The 16,850-nt window shown below is 45.3% G+C and overlaps 1 protein-coding gene across 1 annotated transcript; it reads left to right on the top strand.

Annotated features, from left to right (window-relative positions):
• The first annotated feature begins 2,886 nt into the window (after nt 1-2,886).
• On the top strand, nt 2,887-8,052 carry SLC35D3 (solute carrier family 35 member D3). The gene is made up of 2 exons (XM_032684426.1): nt 2,887-3,322; nt 4,456-8,052. The coding sequence occupies exons 1-2, from the start codon at nt 2,887-2,889 to the stop codon at nt 5,283-5,285; spliced, it is 1,266 nt and encodes a 421-aa protein (XP_032540317.1). The 3' UTR covers nt 5,286-8,052.
• Nucleotides 8,053-16,850: the final 8,798 nt, after the last annotated feature.

Genomic DNA, 16,850 nt, shown 5'->3' with positions numbered 1-16,850 from the left:
TGCAACCTCACCTTGAGTACTCCGTGCAGTTCTGGGCACCACAACGTAAGAAGGATGTGAAGGTCCTTGAATGTGTCCAGAAGAGGACCACAAAGCTGGTGAAAGGGTTGGAAGGCATATTCTGTGAGGAGAGGCTGAGGACTTTGAGCATGTCTAATTTGGAGAAAAGGAGATTGAGGCGTGACCTCATCACTCTCTGCCACTTCCTGAGGAGGGCAAGCGGAGAGGGAGGTGCTGATTTCTTCTTGGGATACAGTGATAGGATGCATGGGAATGGTTCAAAGACACCAGAGGAGGTTCAGACTGGACATTAGGAAGCATTTTCTTACCAAGAGGGTAGTCAAACACTGGAACAGGCTCCCTAGAAAAGTGGTCAATGTACCAAGCCTGTTAGTAGTGTGCAGGAGGCATTTGGACAATGCCCTTAACAACACGATTTAATTTTTGGTCAGTCCTGAACTGGTCAGGTAGTTGGACTAGATGATCATTCTAGATTCTTTACAAGTGAGATAGTCTGTTAAAATTTTTATGCTTCTGTTTGTTTTTCTGTTTCTGTCAGAGAAGTATTTAGTCCCCAAAGCAGATTCACAGCCTGATACTCTGCAATGTCAGAGATGCACTTCTCTAGCAGTAATTTCACTGGTGAGGGGACTAAATTTTTTCTTCCAGAGGTTACGCTTAGGTGGAGTCCACATTAGTAGAGTATTTCCAGAAAGAACGATTAGATTTTTTTTCATCTGCACTTATTTGGCAGAAGGAGCTTTTTTCCTCCCATGTGCAAACACTGTCACGGTGATCCACACGTTCCTTTACATTGTACTGCATGTGGGGTCAGGGTGAGTCCAAATGGAGACTGGTGTAAATGTGTTGTCATTTCTTCAGTGGGTTCTGAAGCCAGACTTGGACTCCAGTACCTATGGTTTCCTTTCCCTCATTACCAGTTTTCATCTTCAGACACTCATACTCAATGTGTATCTTTTTTCATTTTATAAACCTTGCCCTGCCTCTTTTCCCCTGCCTGTACCAGCTCCACTGCTAGTTCTAACCCAGGAAATTTGTAACACATCCTCTTTGGTGTGACTGATCCCTGTGACCACTGAGAGCTCCTTACTGTGCCCAGCACTAATCCTGGGCATACACAGCTGCTCCCGGCTCAGACAAAGAGTGCTGTGGGTCCCGTGTGCTGTTTTTGCCACTCCCCCATACTAAGTGTGCTCATTTAGTGCACACTTGCTTGCTTGGCATTCCAAACACCTGCCCTACTCTTGCTGGGAACTGTTGGCATCAGCACCCCTTTCCTGTGATTGCTACAGGTCTTGCCCAACACCAACCTGTACAAGAGTTTCCAGGGAAATGGCTGGGAAGAAGGACAGCTGGCTTTGGAAGCTGGGAATATCTAGTGAGGTCTGGGAAATGAACTAAGACTGAAATACAATATTTTTTCTGCAGAAAACTCACAGAAAATAGTTATGCCTTTTTAATACTGCTGAAATGCATGGGGTGCTTGTGCAAAGTTCTGTACAAGCCCACAAGAGCTGGCAATCCTTGTCAGGATCTGCCCCAATCTTTTTATGGCAAGTCTTCTGAAAACAAGCTTTGGGTATCAAGTGTGCCATTTTCTCCCAAGCTGACTCTTCCTAATACTGTTCCCGTGAAGAGGCAAGAGGCTGGTTTTGTTTAAAATAAAGAATAACTTTGCTGATCTCATATTGATGGGTGAAAGGCATTCTTACTAGTGAGAGAAACCTAACATGTATAATTTTTAAAGGAAAGCTCAAGATGATAAGGCAGCTCTGAATAGAAGTATAGTTTTTAATTCCCTTACGTTGCCTGACACTTCTGGAGACCGGTAGAGAGGACTGGCTGCCTGAGAAAACTGCTTTTGCTTTTCCTCAGAATCGAGGTGGTCTATTGCAGTCTCTTATTAAAACCTTCATCTGGCAAGTCGGGAGAAAGAGTCAGTTTATTTAAACTTTACGATGCTTTAAAACATCAATTTCAAAGACTTTGTGTGGTTGCCAGTTTTTAGTGACTTCTCAAGGAAAATCCCCCTGCTAGAACCCTGTTCTCCCTGCTTTCTTAGCAGCCGTTCCCCTCTCTCCGACGTCCCCTGCCTGAGAAGGGGTTCCCTTGGACAAGCCGGGCGCGGCCGAGACCCCGACGCGAGGAAACAGGGGGGCTACGGGACGAATGTTGCCGGTATGCTCGATGCATGCTTTTTCCTGGAAGGCCGTATAATTTTGAGGAGAAAGAAGCGGTACCCTCCTGCTTGTGCACGCGGAGGGGAACCTGCACTCATCTCCCCGCTCCGAGAGACGTGGGGTTTCCGACGGGTCTTCCACGTTATTTTGGGGCCAGTGGCACTCCGCCGCGGAGCTGCGGGCACCCTGCGGTTATCCCCGGCGGGGAAAGCACCGCGGTGCCCGCTACCGCTGCACTCCCTCCGACACCCGACCGGGTTCGGGAGGGCTTGCGGGCGGCGGGGGGTCTTTCCCACTCCCGCTGAGCCAGGCGTGCTCCGGGAGACACCGCGGGGCGAAGCTGGGGGGACACCGAGGGCGGGGAGGGCGGGATGGGGGACACCGAGGGCGGGGAGGGCGGGATGGAGGACACCGAGAGCAGCGGCGCAGACACCCTGGGGATGGCGGGGGTTGACACGGGGGACGGGGAGGGGACGGGAGGGGGCACGCGGAGGAGGGAGGACACGTAGGGGGCGGCGCGGGGGGTGCACGTCGGAGGGGGGGGGGCTGCCCTGCCGGGAGCGCGTCCTGCCTCCGCCCGCCCCCCGCCTCCGCTCGGCCCCGTCCCCCCGCGCCGCCGCCGCGGCGGGTGGCCGGGCGGGCGGCAGAACCGCGGGCCCTGGCGGCGGGGCCGTACGCGGGGAGGATGCTCCGGTGGCGGGGCCGGGCGCGGGGCGTCGCGGTGGCGGTGGCGCACGGGCTCTGTTCGGGCTCGCTGAACATCCTGCTGAAGTTCCTGCTGGCCCGCTACCACTTCGCCTTCCTGACGCTGCTGCAGTGCCTCAGCAGCGCGGCGGCGGCGCTGGGGCTGGAGGCGCTGCGGCGGCGGGGGCTGGCGGCGCTGCCGCCCTTCGGGCTCCGCCTGGCGCGCCCCTTCGCCGCCGTGGCTGCCTTGGCCACCCTGCAGTCCACCCTCACCCTCTGGTCCCTGCGCGGCCTCAGCCTCCCCATGTACGTCGTCTTCAAGCGCTGCCTGCCCCTCGTCACCCTCGTCACCGGCGCCCTGGTGCTCCGCGACGGCATGCCCTCGCCCGGCGTCCTCGTCGCAGTCCTCATCACCACCTGCGGCGCCGCCCTGGCCGGTGAGTGCGGCCGCAACCGCGACCGCACCGGGGGGGACGGGTTGGGACGGGGCGGACGGGGATGCGGCGGGACGGGGCGGGCGGCCGCGCCGCGGAGCACCCCGACGGGGCCGCCGCCTCTGCAGTGGCAGCCACGGCCGCTCCGGCTCGGGTTTGGGTCGGGACGAGGAGGGCGGCGGGGGGAAAGACATGAGGATACGGGTGGTGTGCAGTCCTGGGGGGACAGCTGCGACCCCACGGGGGCAGGTGCAGCCTTGCAGGGATGGATGATTGGTACATTCTTACAGGGCTCGGTGCATGTGGAGATAGGTGCATCCTTATGGGGGCCGGTGTAAACCTGTGATTCCTTTCTAGGGAAGGTGCAACCTTATGGAGGGATGTGTAGTCTTATGGGAAGTGGGTGCACCTACAGGGATAGATGTAACTGGAGGCAACTACAAGCCCATGGGGGCAACTGCAGCCATACTGCAGTAAGTGCAGTCTTACAGGGGTAGATGCAAGCTTAGGGGTCAGCTGCAACCCTCTGAGGCCAGGAGGACCCATGTTGCTTTCCAGTCGAGGTGTAGGTGGGGTAGGAAGCAAAGCTGGCACTCTGTGGCCTGGCAGCGCTCCTGAGGGCTGTCCCAGGGAACAGAGCACACGCACAATGAGTAGTTTAATATGCAAAGAGGTCTGATGGGGCTCAGAAGGAAAGGTCTCGCTTCAGGGACCCCACAGGGGTCCATTGCTAGAGGGTGCAGAATGGCCAGTGAGTTGGAGGGCAGGCAGCCTTGCCAGCCAGAGCTGGCAAGTGTCTGCGCTGGCAAGAGGACATTCAGGGTTGCTGTGTGTATGTTCAGCTACAAATCTCCCACAGTGTCTTCACAAAAGGGAGAAAACAATCTGATTTTGACTGTGGGATTTAGGGGGGGCATGAAAGACATTCAGTAGGTTTGCAGCTTGAAAAAAAAGAAAATGAGATATCTGCTGGGAGGCAAGCGTGTCCAACCTTGGGACAAGCATGACAAGTCCTAGGAGTTATGGAAAGTGCAATGATATCTATTTCCTAAATATCCCTCTAGTCCAAAACAGTGCTCTCTTTCTGTCTCACACGCAAAACGCATGCTTATTTCTCTCTGTGACTCTTCTGACAGGAGCTGGTGACCTGACTGGGGATGCCATGGGCTATGTGACAGGTGTGCTGGCTGTGCTGATACATGCTGCCTACCTGGTGCTCATTCAGAAAACCAGTGTAGACAGTGAATATGGACCCCTGACAGCACAGTACGCCATTGCTGTTTCGGCCACTCCTTTTCTCATCATCTGCTCCTTTGCCAGCATGGATTCCATCAATGTCTGGTCCTTTCCAGGGTGGAAGGACCCTGCCATGGTATGCATCTTTATTGCCTGTGTCCTGATTAGCTGTGCCATGAACTTTACCACCCTTCACTGCACTTACATTAACTCGGCTGTGACCACCAGCTTCGTAGGGGTGGTGAAGAGTATAGCCACCATCACGGTAGGCATGGTGGCATTCAATGATGTGGAGCCCACAAGATTATTTATAGCTGGTGTTGTGGTCAATACCTTGGGGTCTGTCATTTACTGCGTGGCCAAGTACATTGAGACCAGACGGCAGAGCAATTATGAGGACCTGGAGAAAGAAGCTAGAGAAGAGGAGGGGAAAAGGCAGGCTGGGGACCAAGCTCTGTTTGCCATGGAGGCAGTTTCCCAGGGGAAGGGGGCCGAGGAAGCACCAGTGGAAGGATCAGCCACAGGGGACAGCCAGAGTGGAGAGGAAGAGAAGGACATCACTGAGAAGTCTGCCAAGGCACCTGTGCTCCAGGGAAAATTCACCATCACACAAGAAGTGAACAGGAGCTCGCTGAAAGAAGCCTATCTTGGAGTATGGAGGTTGGTGAGGGGTGCTAATTATATAAAGAAGGATTATTTGATAGAAAATGAAGAGCTACCAAACCCTTAAAAAGCAGATTTGAAAACTATTTCTTGAGGACAGACACCTGGTTCTCTGTACAGGGGAAAGGCAGAGCATACATTTTACATCAACGCTTACAAATCCAAATCATGCAGGATGACTTTACCTCATTGTCAAAAAGCAAAAGGTCATAGTTTGCTCATGCTTTGGGCTTGCTTTCAGCTGCTTTCAGTACATCACTTTAGTCCCACCTCAGCTAAGGTGTGGAGTCCTCTGCTGCAGACACAGAGAGAGAGTTGGGTAATGGAAGTCATGGGGTGCTTGCCCAGCAGCCTGGACTATGAGGGACATCAGTACCATTGAGTTAGTCGGCAGTGCCAGTGACACAGCAGTGGCCTAGAGCTTAGCTTGTGTCTGGAGCCTTGTGATTTTAACACATTCGGAGGCTCTGTCAATGTTCTTCCATGTCTATATCCATCCAATTATAGGTACTCTGTATAAATATATTCCTACAATATAGACTCCTATTGACTGTACTTTTTTGTGCTCCTCTATGTCAATACAACTGCAACAGAGCTAGAGGTTGTACCAGTTAAGTTATATTGGCATAAAATCACCCTCTTAACTGAAGAATTGAAACTCTCCAGGCTGAGACTTGGACCTGGTTTAAATTGGGTACTTTGTGTCTTCGGTATAAGTACTTTTGTCTTGTGGTGGTGTACATGAAAGCAGAACCAGGTCTGAACGTCTAAGAAGCTTTGATTAGCAAAAGAAGGATGTTTATCTATGAGCTTTAACTACACATAGCATTTGGAATATTAGCTTGACTCAAGTAAAAGAGTTTGGAAATGTTATGTGTTGATTGGATTTGAGATGGCTATAAAAAAATTAGGGACAAAGTGTGTGCCTTCTGTCATCCCTCCTTGTACCCTAAAGTCAGGTGAATCAGAGCCTGGGCTGGAACCTAGGAATCGTCTCCATCCATTCTTTCATAAGTAGAGGCTGATAGCAGAACTGGGGACACCAACGCTCCGGAGTTCCCAGGGATGCTTTTGCAGGACAGTGCTTCTATATCCTGGCCATGTGTTGGTACATGGCTTTGTGCGTATGAGCCCTTGCTGTCCCTGTGCTGTGTTGTCCAGTGGAAGGAAGCGTGGATGGGCAGGCGAGAGCTGCAGTGTGCTCCAGCAGATCCCATGGCTGAGCACTTGTGGGTCAGGATGCTCAGTGCGCTCAGCACCAGGATGTCCATGGCTTTCATAGTAGCAGCTCCCCAGTGCCCACACTGTCCCTGTGGGCTGTGAGGGACAGAGCTGCCTCTACCCCCAGCCACTCAAGTGCTCCTGTGGGAAGTGTGAAGCAGTCACTTCAGTGAGGCCTCTGGTGAATGTGACAATATTTTGTCACACATCTGTTTAACTGAAAGGACCATGGAAACAAATGTTCGAGTGTTTCTTAGCCTGGGGATATCCTTTTGGTAGGTGGAGGTACTTGAGTGAAACCTTTGCTCAGACTAGAGAGAGAAAAGATTGGACACTCAGTATTTCTCATCCCAAAAGGGTGTCATGGCCATTGGGGCCGTCTTGACCATAGACTGAAACAAGCTATTGTTATCTCCTGAAAAAACGAACCAAGTTTGTTGTTGTTGTATTTAATATTGTTATTGTTGTTGTTAATAATTATTTATTATAATTTATTAAGCCACTGAACTGAAAATCAATTATTCCCACAGCCCTAATTAATCTGTGCCTAGTCCAATACTCTCTCAAGCTGAGCAGGCAGCATTAGCTCACAGCACATTCAGCACTGGAGTCCAATGTGAGCAATTTGCCCAGCAGGGAATATTTGCAAAACTGCTCTCTGGGGGAGCTTTAGATTCTTGTCAATAAATGCAGGCAGAAACATCAGGTGCTGTGACAGTATGTTTTCTGAGCTAGTGCAGAAGCTGGCTGACCTGGCATCACCCATGGATTTTGAAAGAGATGTCCATAAAGACATTTAGGCTAAAAGCCTGTAGCTGCTGAGCTGGAGGACAGGGCATGGAGATCTGTACATCACAGGTTGTGTATAGTTTGTGTTTGAGAGTTGAGAGACGCTGGCTGGATGCCAAAATACATTTACTTTCTGTACAAGCTCCATATGGGATGTTTCCAATAAAAGCACTATTTATTGTTTCTAGGCTAATATAATAGGGCTTTTGTTAGTTTTTCAAATGCATCCTAGACTAAAGACACTTGTGCCTATGAATTATAGTTGCTGTATTACTGGACTCATTATGATATTGAACTGCATTGTAATCATACAGATGGCTGGAGAGAAACCCACGTTTCTGATCTGTCCTCACTGTGCTCAGTGTTTTCTGTCCACAAAAAATGTGGATCTTTTTACCACCTGGATACAAGTCTTAGATCCTGTAGTGCACACTCCCATGTTTGACACGTGCTGTATGAAGCTCTTCCCCTGGACTCCTGTTTCAGGAATTTTTCTCAGGGGGAGTAAATGTTTTGCCACTTACTGTTGTTGAATTATTCTTAGGAATCTGTGGAAATTCAAACAGTTCTGATTATTGAAAAAGCTGCTGTTACAATGTTGTACATTTGCATGTATAATCAAAAATGTGATTATATTGTATTCTGTTTATACGTGTAAATTCCCTAAATTAAAATGGGAATTTGGCAAATGCAATCCACTTTTTCAGTAACAGATGCTGTCGCACAATAAAATAAAAATACTGCCTCGTGCTGAGGTATTTTAATGGCATCAGCGGAAGACTGCAGAATGAGATGTGGGAATAAAATGCATTGCTTTCCAAAAGCCTTCTGGTTTTCTTATTGTTGCTACTCCAGGGTGCTCATTTTTGGTTCATTTATAGTTATTCTTGTGCCTTTATACCATCCAAGTTTTCTCAACATGTGACCACATGCTATAAATACTGTTATGGACAGAGGGACTAAGAACAGAAAAAAGGAATACAGGAATTTGAAGTGCTGGGCCCTCTGTACAGCTTGAAGTTTCTCTGGTTCTCAGCAGTGATTTCTTTGGTTACCTGTTTAAAATGATTTAGTGTCACTGGCGTAACTGCTGTAACTTTAGAATAAATAAAAGTAAGATGATGCTCATAATTAATAGTTCTATTATAAAGTCACTGTATTATAAAATAACTTAATATTAATTTATTTATCAATGTTAAGTATTTGTATTACCAGCTATGTCACATGGCAACCCTAGGAGATGACTTAAGCATTAACTTTTATCTTTTTGCTTCAAATGAAAGGTACATAATGAGCCTGTGGCTGAAACTGAGCTGTGTCAGAGGAGGCTGCAGTTGGTGATTATTACCGAATTCATCTTAGAGCTCCACACAAATGTGCCTCCAGGTTGATTTAGAGAAAGAAACTGTCCTTGTTACCAGATAATAAATGAACCTGATGCACAATGACCGCTTTGAGAATAAACATGAATTTCAGTGTCAACATATCCTCGAGTAACACCTGCTATAGCACTCTTAGATCTTCCGATAGACGCACAGACATGCGCACAAATACACATGCAATAGGACAGCAAAAGCCAAACTGGCTTGTCTTTTCTGAAATAATTTTTTTTCTCAAGGAAATTAAAGAGAGGACAGATTATTTGTAGGCAAGTACAGTTAAAATTTCTAAGGATAAATTCAAAATTTCATACACTGCTGACAAACAAATCTTTTATTTGCCATCACTTCCACAAGAAAAAATTTGCAACAACCTACAGAAAAACATCTGAGAGTGAAAGAAACTTTACAGTTATTAAGTAACACTCCAGAGTCCTGTGTATGTCCGGGGATAGTTTATTGCCAGTGCTTAACAACCTCCTGTAATTCGATTATGTCTGTTTGCTGCAAAGGCTTCAGGAGGCAGAAAGGTGCAAGCCCCTCAGCTCTGGTCTCTAAATTAACATTTGAGCATTTTGCTGCTTATCACGGTGAAGGCTTAACACCTTAACCCTCTCTGCCTGTGTCCTGTATAATTTCACATATCGCTTTGAGGTTTCTTCTGTGTATTTTTGAATTGAAGTGCTGTGCAGGCAATTGACTTTGCGTCTCAATTAGCTGCTATATTCATGCTTCAGTAGCTTGTTGGAGGTCATCAGGAAACCTTTCACTTCAACCTCTTTCCTGTCAGGAATTGATGAGCATGCACAACCCTCCTTTCTCTTTCCTTGTTCTTAATGTTTTTTTTCAAATGTTCTTTTCAGTGCCCATCCTGAAAACCTCTGCCAGTAGTGAAAGACTTGCCACAGAGACTTCTGCTATGGTTTTGGGTTTTTTGTTGTTGGTTTTTGGTTGTTGGTTTTTTTTTTATTAGAATGGCAGGGAAGGATTGGACCAGAGGGAACTTGTATGAGCAGATTTCTTCTTACTACCTTTGTGCATGTTTCTGCCCACCAGCTCCCTGCATACCAGCTCCCTATATAGCTCAGATGTGGCTGTGTACCAGCTTCTTGTGGAGCTGCGCCGGGGCTGCGTACCAGTGTCCCGCAGAGCTGGGCTGTGCACAGGACAGACGCAGGAGTGAGGGCTCTCACTCTGCCAGCCAGCCAGCACTGAAATCTGGTTGTGCATGCCAGTGTGGATATTTATTATACACATAAAACTAGAAGGAGATTTTTTCACAGTAAGAACATTTTAAGTAATAAGGCTATAAACCTGCTGTAAAGCAGCTGGTTTTTATTATAGGTGGAGGCTAAGAAAGCCAGTCACACTTCAACAGTAGACGTATTTGCAAAGCAGAGAGACCATCTGAGAGAGTGGCAGAGAGCATGAAAACAATGCTCAAAGTACCTGGAATGGGATAAAGATGGATGGGGAGAATATGTGAATTACAAATTAGGATGAATGGGGAATATGTGATAGTTTGCAGGAAAGTAAATGTTCTTGCATGAAGGAAAATAGCGACAGCATTAGAAACCCGTGGCCAAACAATACAGTGAACCCGCAGTGAATAAACTTGAATTTGGGGCCCTGAAAGAGCAATGCACATGAAGGACAGAGGCAGAATGAATGACCTGGTTGGTGGAAAGACGAGTGGATTTGCTTTTTGTGGTCCTGTGATTTTTTTCCTTATTGGACAGTTGTGGGAAATTTTGCTCTGGGCACATTAATTTTATTAATAAGTTTGTCCTTTATCAAGTAAAAGCAATGTCAGTTCTGTTCTCAAAATTGCAGCACTTTTTATAATTAGCTGCTATTGATTTTGTTTCTGACAGAACAAGATTTCAACAATTCTTTAACAGAATTCAGGATTTCTCTGAAAAAGAGCAATAACTTCTAAGGTCACAGACTGTATCATACCTGACATGGCAGTCAAATGAGAGAGAATAATGAGTTGGAACTGGTCATGGTAGTAAACCGGTCAGGTTTTCTGGCTGCCATAAATAATGAGTATCATTATTAAATAAAAACAGCTACAGGCTATGTATATCACCATTAACTCCTTGTGTCTTGAGTTGTCTTAATTCTCTTAAGGGAATTTTTTGTCTTCAGAGTATCTCTGCAAATTTGTCCTTATGGTTAGTCCGATTCCAAACCATGTACACCTGATTAAAAGGTAAAATACAGATTTTCCCTTCTGATTATCAAACCACTAGCCAACCTGGGCTCTGAAAAGCAGAGGGGTTCCCTCTGTCAATGCATCTTCTTGAGTGAGTAATATTCAGGAGCACAGAAAAGGTCCAACAACATATGTTATTGAAAACATACGAAAAACAGCTAAATATGTCCTCATCACAATTTTACAGGGAAAAAAATTGCATTCCCTCAATCACAGTGGCTGAGAGGCCACTGAGTCTGCATATTCATTGAACACCAGAAAGCCGGTGCACACACAACACACCACAACTGAGTGCACAGATACACAACTTTGGCCCTGGGATTTACAATATTTTCTAAAAGAAGAGAGACTGAGGTGCATTTGCCTGGCACCGTGGAAAACATTGCTTAACATAGGAAAACTGGGGTGCAGGTCTCTGTGAAGAAGGATCCTTCAAAGAAGGGTCACTGCCAAGCCAGAAGAACATTTCAAAGATTCCTGAGACAAGATTGGACTTTCAAAATGTCTCAATTTTTTGTTTGTTTGTTTTTTATTCATAGAAGTTATGCATGATCAGAATAATTTGTAATATCTGGTCATGTTCTGGGGTGCTTTCTGAGTGCTGAACTCCTCTGGGCCACTTGGATGTTGCAGTGACTTGATCAAACCAGTGCAACTCATGCTGCGTCCAGCTCTGTTATCCAACACAACCAGCACACATTTTAATTCTGGAGAATCTGCTTAACAGTGATTAAGTAAGCTTGTCTTTTATAAAAACAGCTGCTCCAAATATTCAATGCTATAGTTCAAGAAAGACACTAAGCAATAGCTGGCTCATGTGGAAGATGAAAACGACAATCAGAGCTGCCTTTTTAACAGAATGTTTTGCAGGAGGAGTTTGGGTTATTTGCTGTAAAAGCTTTAGACTTTTCCCAGCTTTATCTACTTCAGTGCCTTTCTTCAGAACCTGCAAATATTGGTCTTGGCTGAGCTTTGGTGTTGATTTGGCACTATTAATTTTTTTACTTTTTTTCTGAAAATTTCACCTGTCTCTCTGTTGTGGTCAGATAGGGCACAACATCCAGAGTCCTAGAACACAGCCTGTGAGTCCTCTTCAGGGAAATCAAAGCAGCAGCCAGCAGAAAAAAAATGTCAGATGCCACTCTCACAGACAAAAATAAGGACACATTGTTCTGTACTTAAGCTTCATTACAGATTTATAGTCATAATGAACAAGTACAGTGAGTAAGACCTTCAAAGCCAAGATGGTTTCGCTGCATGTCTGCATTTAAAGCACGAGTTGAAAACAGAGATTATTTCTTGGTGGGGCTCTTCTTTGTGGATTGTATAGATCCAACATGTTGGCACATAAACTGGTGAACTTCGAAGACTCAGGTTGTAGTGTGAACACAGATTCCTAGGTGGCAATATAGAGCAGTCATCTCAACCCTTCCCAGTTGCCATCACAGATGCTCTCATCCAGTAGTTCTCTCCTTTGCACTGAAACATTTACGCATATGTTCATTTTATACCTTTTCTGAGCCTTCATTCAGTAGGGCATAAACCTAAATGAAAGCATTTTGCTGCATTAGTGGCTCGATAGTGGCTGGTGTTCCACTTCCCCAAGCCAAGGAGAGTGTTGGAAGTGGGTTTTGTGATTACTTTTCTATCCCACCAAGGAGGCATCTGTGCTTGAGAAGCTAAGACTCACAATTCCAGCAGTGCAAAGTCAAAGAGACAGCCCCTCTGCCCCAAATCTATTTAGTGACGTTGCTGTGGCAATACAACTGATCGTAAAAGCAGCTGCTGCAGGAGAAAAAACCAGTTCCTTAGAGGGAGCTGGCACACCGCAGTTCACTCGGTCCCCTCCCCATGCACGGTAACAGGTCAGCTCATGTGCTCAGTGGTATGGTGAGGGAGAGGAGCAGTACAGATTTAACCTGTGCAGTTCAGGCAGGCTATTACTGCAGAAAAACAGTTCTTTTATTACTTTTTTTTTTAATGCCAATCACATCTCCCTCTATACTTCTGAAAGGAAATACGCAAATGCATTAAGTTTTCTTAGAAGAAAAGATTTATTTCAGAAGCAAGTTCCTGCAGGCAATACAACGCTGGCTGAGCTTGCAAAATAATTCAAGGTATGGAATGAATAGGTATGGAATTCATTGCCTTCAAAGTGGCTGGGAAAACTAAGATGTAAAGGTGAGGACTGTAATAAAGAATGAGCTCTGTAAAGTGTCTTTGCTACAGTGAACCTTCAAATCCATTTGAGAATGTCAGGGATTTACCATTATTCTTGAGCTGACTTGACAAACCATTCTGGCATCTTTACAGTTTGAGCCTTAGAATAAAAAAAAGTCACAAATTCAATCCCCTGCAAGATAAGAACTAGCCAGCTGATTCCCAGAGTGCAGGCAGCACTGATCTGCCCTGCTATTGGTGAGCTCTGCTGTGATGGGATATCTAATTTAGGTAAGTGCATTTCCAGCATTAGGGCACATAAAGTCTGACTTTGAGTGGCTGCCAGTAGAGACACACAAGATCAATTTTGCAGATTCATGCAAAAAACTACTTTCATTTTAACTAAAATGCTAAACTTGTGTAAGTATTATAAGCTATCAGGGAAGAAGGAAATCTAAGGGAAGCAAAAAAAGTAGAGGCCCCCAGACACATTTCCAAAGACTTACAGTTGCTCTGCATTGTTCAGTCAAAATAATGAATAAACATTTGAGTAGTAGTAAGAAGTACATTGATAATTTGGATTATTTTAAATCCAGCATCACTATCTGAACCAAATACAGGTGTGGGGACCCCATAAGGTGCTTCAGCAGGAGATGCCTGGATCTGAGCCACAGGCATCCCAACACACCACAGCACTTTCAAGGCTGGAGAAGCCCCCATCCAAGGCACGCAGGGATCTGGGAGGCTGTAATACATCTGCTGCCTTATTTTGCCTTTGTGTATCCAGATGAAATTTTAAACTTTACAACTATTTCATTTGCTGACCTCTTTCTTTCAGGAGCAAACCTCTCTCCACCCATACTTTTTTGTGGCAATGCCTCAACTGGCATTCACATTGCAGTATTGCCAGAAAAAAAAAAAAAAGCCAGAAGCATTGTGGTTTTTTTTCTGGACCACAGCCTTCAGACTAATTTAGTAATATATTTTTTTTTTCTACTAGCTTGCTTTCTTAAAGACTGGCAAAGATTTAGATGAACTACTCCATTTGCTTTTGGTCTATTTGGTATATGAGATAAAGGTAAGATGATCCACCAAAGTTAGCATTTTTTTACACCAGTTGTGACAGGAGCTGCTGTGTTCCAGGGCTGATGTGTATGTTTAAATAAAGTCCATTAGACTTGGACTATATCCAGGTTTTTCATTGCTGGGCTCTTTTTAACTGTAAAGAGAATTGTACTCCCTCTGAAACTGTGCTCTCACTCACTTTTGCAAGAGGACACATGAGTATTTGGGGTTTTCATCCATTGATTTTGGACTGTGGGTTAATTCTGTAGATTTGGTGAGATCGATGTGCTTCAAAACAAGTAAAGAGCTGGCTTGCTTCTGCTACACTGTCACTGTCCCATAATGCCAATGAAATTGATTGGGAAAAAGTTGTTTCAGGACAAAAAGGTCCCACGTGAGCTATAAACATCTCTCCTGATCAGGAAATGATGGACATAAAACTACAGAGTTCTGTGGCAGCAGAGAGAAGCATAAAAAGCTCTTGTGAGGGGAGTGTGGTTTGATATACCTGTCACAACAGTTGCTGAGATGCTGTTCAGGATTTTTGCCTTGTTTGTTACAATTTCCCATGCTGTGGAACAGTTCCCTTGTGGGACTTGTTGTCTATCCAGAATTTAGGGATAACAAATGGAAAGCTTTTTACTGGCTATTTTGTCTCTTGGTGCTACACAGTTTGCTGCCATTTTGTCATTAGTTAAGGTTTTCACCCCACTCCCTGTGTCCAACCACAAACACTGTGCTGGGAGATACCTGCCTCCTGAGTTCAGATGCAATCTACAAGCTGTGAATCTGCTTGGCAAAATTCAGGGGCAGGAATGTCTGATGCAGGAAACGGGGAGCAGATGAATTCAACAGGGGCTAAAAACTTCCTCCATCAATGGCAGATCCATTTGAGTTAATAACTGCCCTTCTCCTCCTTCCAACTGCCCACTGGCAGGCTCCTCGTCTCAGTCATCAGCTTCCTTGTGGAAGGACCTAAAGTGATTAATCTTTAGCTAAAAGGTACATTCTAAAAACGACAATATTTTTTACTATTCTGCTGCATTTCACACTGTCAAATCTCAGGCTGATCTTGCACTGTTGACCCTTCGGGACATATTACACTGCAAACAGGGCAAAATTATTATGACTATTCAGTGCCATCAAGGGCAGACTGGCCTCTTCCATGTTTGGCCCTGAGTTTTCTTTTGGGTCTCAGGTATAATTATAATTTGCTTTATGTTATTTTTATTACAAGTAGAATTATCTGATATAATGAGAGGACTGTGCAGTAGCTCTGGGTTCAAAACAAGTAGAAATGTCCTTCACACAGGAAGCATTACACTGGTGTCACTTGCTGCCAAGGGATGCAGCAGAAGCTAAAAGTTTACTTTACAACGTAGATACATGGAAGAGAACTCCATGTACCCATGTACTGCAGGTACCAGAGGGTTAATAAATACTGAAACCCTCATACAGATCAGGAAGTCCTTTGAAATGGAAATATGTTGAGTCTGGGAAAGCATTCAGAGGATGTACCATGCACAGGCTCCTGCTCTCATCCCAGGCACCTGCTTATGGTGCTGCTGAGGATGGGATACCAGGCAAGATAGAGCTTTGGTTTGACCTAGTATGGTCCTTTGTATGTTTTTCTCTAATGCATTCTCTAGGAAGAAAGTCTATAAGGGTTTCTTCAAGATATACTCCATCTTCAAGGGTCTTATAAAACCTTTCCATCAGCCATTTACTTACTCCTTTCTGCCACTGATCCTTATTTTAAAAACTGTGCTTACCTGCTGTCAATTTCTTTCTTGCCCTCTCTGGCTTGGTTTTTATCCTCTGCTGTGCCAAAATAGTGACTCATCATGGTTAGAAGCAAAGAAAGGTCCTTGCAAAGGCCATTGAGTTCTGCTGAAAAAGTTCACCAGCACTGACTGCTTTAGAGTGTATGCCCTGCTGGAATCCTCCACCTCCTCACCTATAAAACACCACAGTAATCACAAACAGACATATAATATCTATCATTATTATGAGCAATGCCCATTTACACTGTGTTCTTAAGAGTGAGTTAGCATACCTTGTAAGTGAATGATGTATCTGCTCCAATCCTCTCAAGGAGCTACTAGACAATGCCCAGTTTACAAGCACAACACAAAGCTGTGTCAATAGATAGCCATCAAAACCTCCATTTTACTACTTCTACCCATCATGTCTACAGAACGTGAATGGATATGGGCTGGTGTCTTGTTGTGCAACACCAAGAGAGGATTGCAGCTTTAGGAGGTAAATGCTTTAGGGTATATGCTTCCCCTTTGTGGTATCCACCATTTGCTTTCTGCTCCCACATCCTTTGCAGGCATCAGCTCTTTGTATTGCAGAATGGAAAATATGTTTCAGGGTACTTTGTGACACAAAAAATACTCCAAAGTTGCTAAAAATTAGGCTCCAGAGGATTGATCTAGCTGGATCTTACATGTGGAAGCAGAGGACAGTTTTAAAACAGCAAGATTCTTTAGCAAATCTAATCAGCCACAGCTGACTGAAATCTGTAACTGCATCTCTAAAATAATCCCAAGAGCACAGTAAAATGCTTTCATTGATTTTTATGTATTTTAATCTGAAGACTTACACTTGTTCTGATTTGAAATGACTGGATTCAATGACAATTTGATTCACATCTCTTAATAGCTGAACAGAGGCAGGGCTGAACTCTCCAAAGACAGAAAACAGTGGATTTAAGCCATGTGGCTTAAAAAAACCCAAACCTGATTTTAGTTGCTCCTCTAGCTGTGGAGCTCTCCACCGTTATATTAAGGTGACC

The sequence above is a fragment of the Chiroxiphia lanceolata genome, chromosome 3, assembly GCF_009829145.1.
Source record: "Chiroxiphia lanceolata isolate bChiLan1 chromosome 3, bChiLan1.pri, whole genome shotgun sequence".
In the NCBI taxonomy this organism is placed as follows: Eukaryota; Metazoa; Chordata; class Aves; order Passeriformes; family Pipridae; genus Chiroxiphia; species Chiroxiphia lanceolata.
This window is presented reverse-complemented; position numbering and strand designations above follow the sequence as displayed.

Excerpts from the sequence above, each read along its gene's own strand:
- SLC35D3 (XM_032684426.1), top strand. The coding sequence starts at position 2,887 with ATGCTCCGGTGGCGGGGCCGGGCGCGGGGCGTCGCGGTGGCGGTGGCG. Across the intron at positions 3,323-4,455 it reads CTGCGGCGCCGCCCTGGCCG|GAGCTGGTGACCTGACTGGG; the intron begins GTGAGTGCGGCC and ends CTCTTCTGACAG.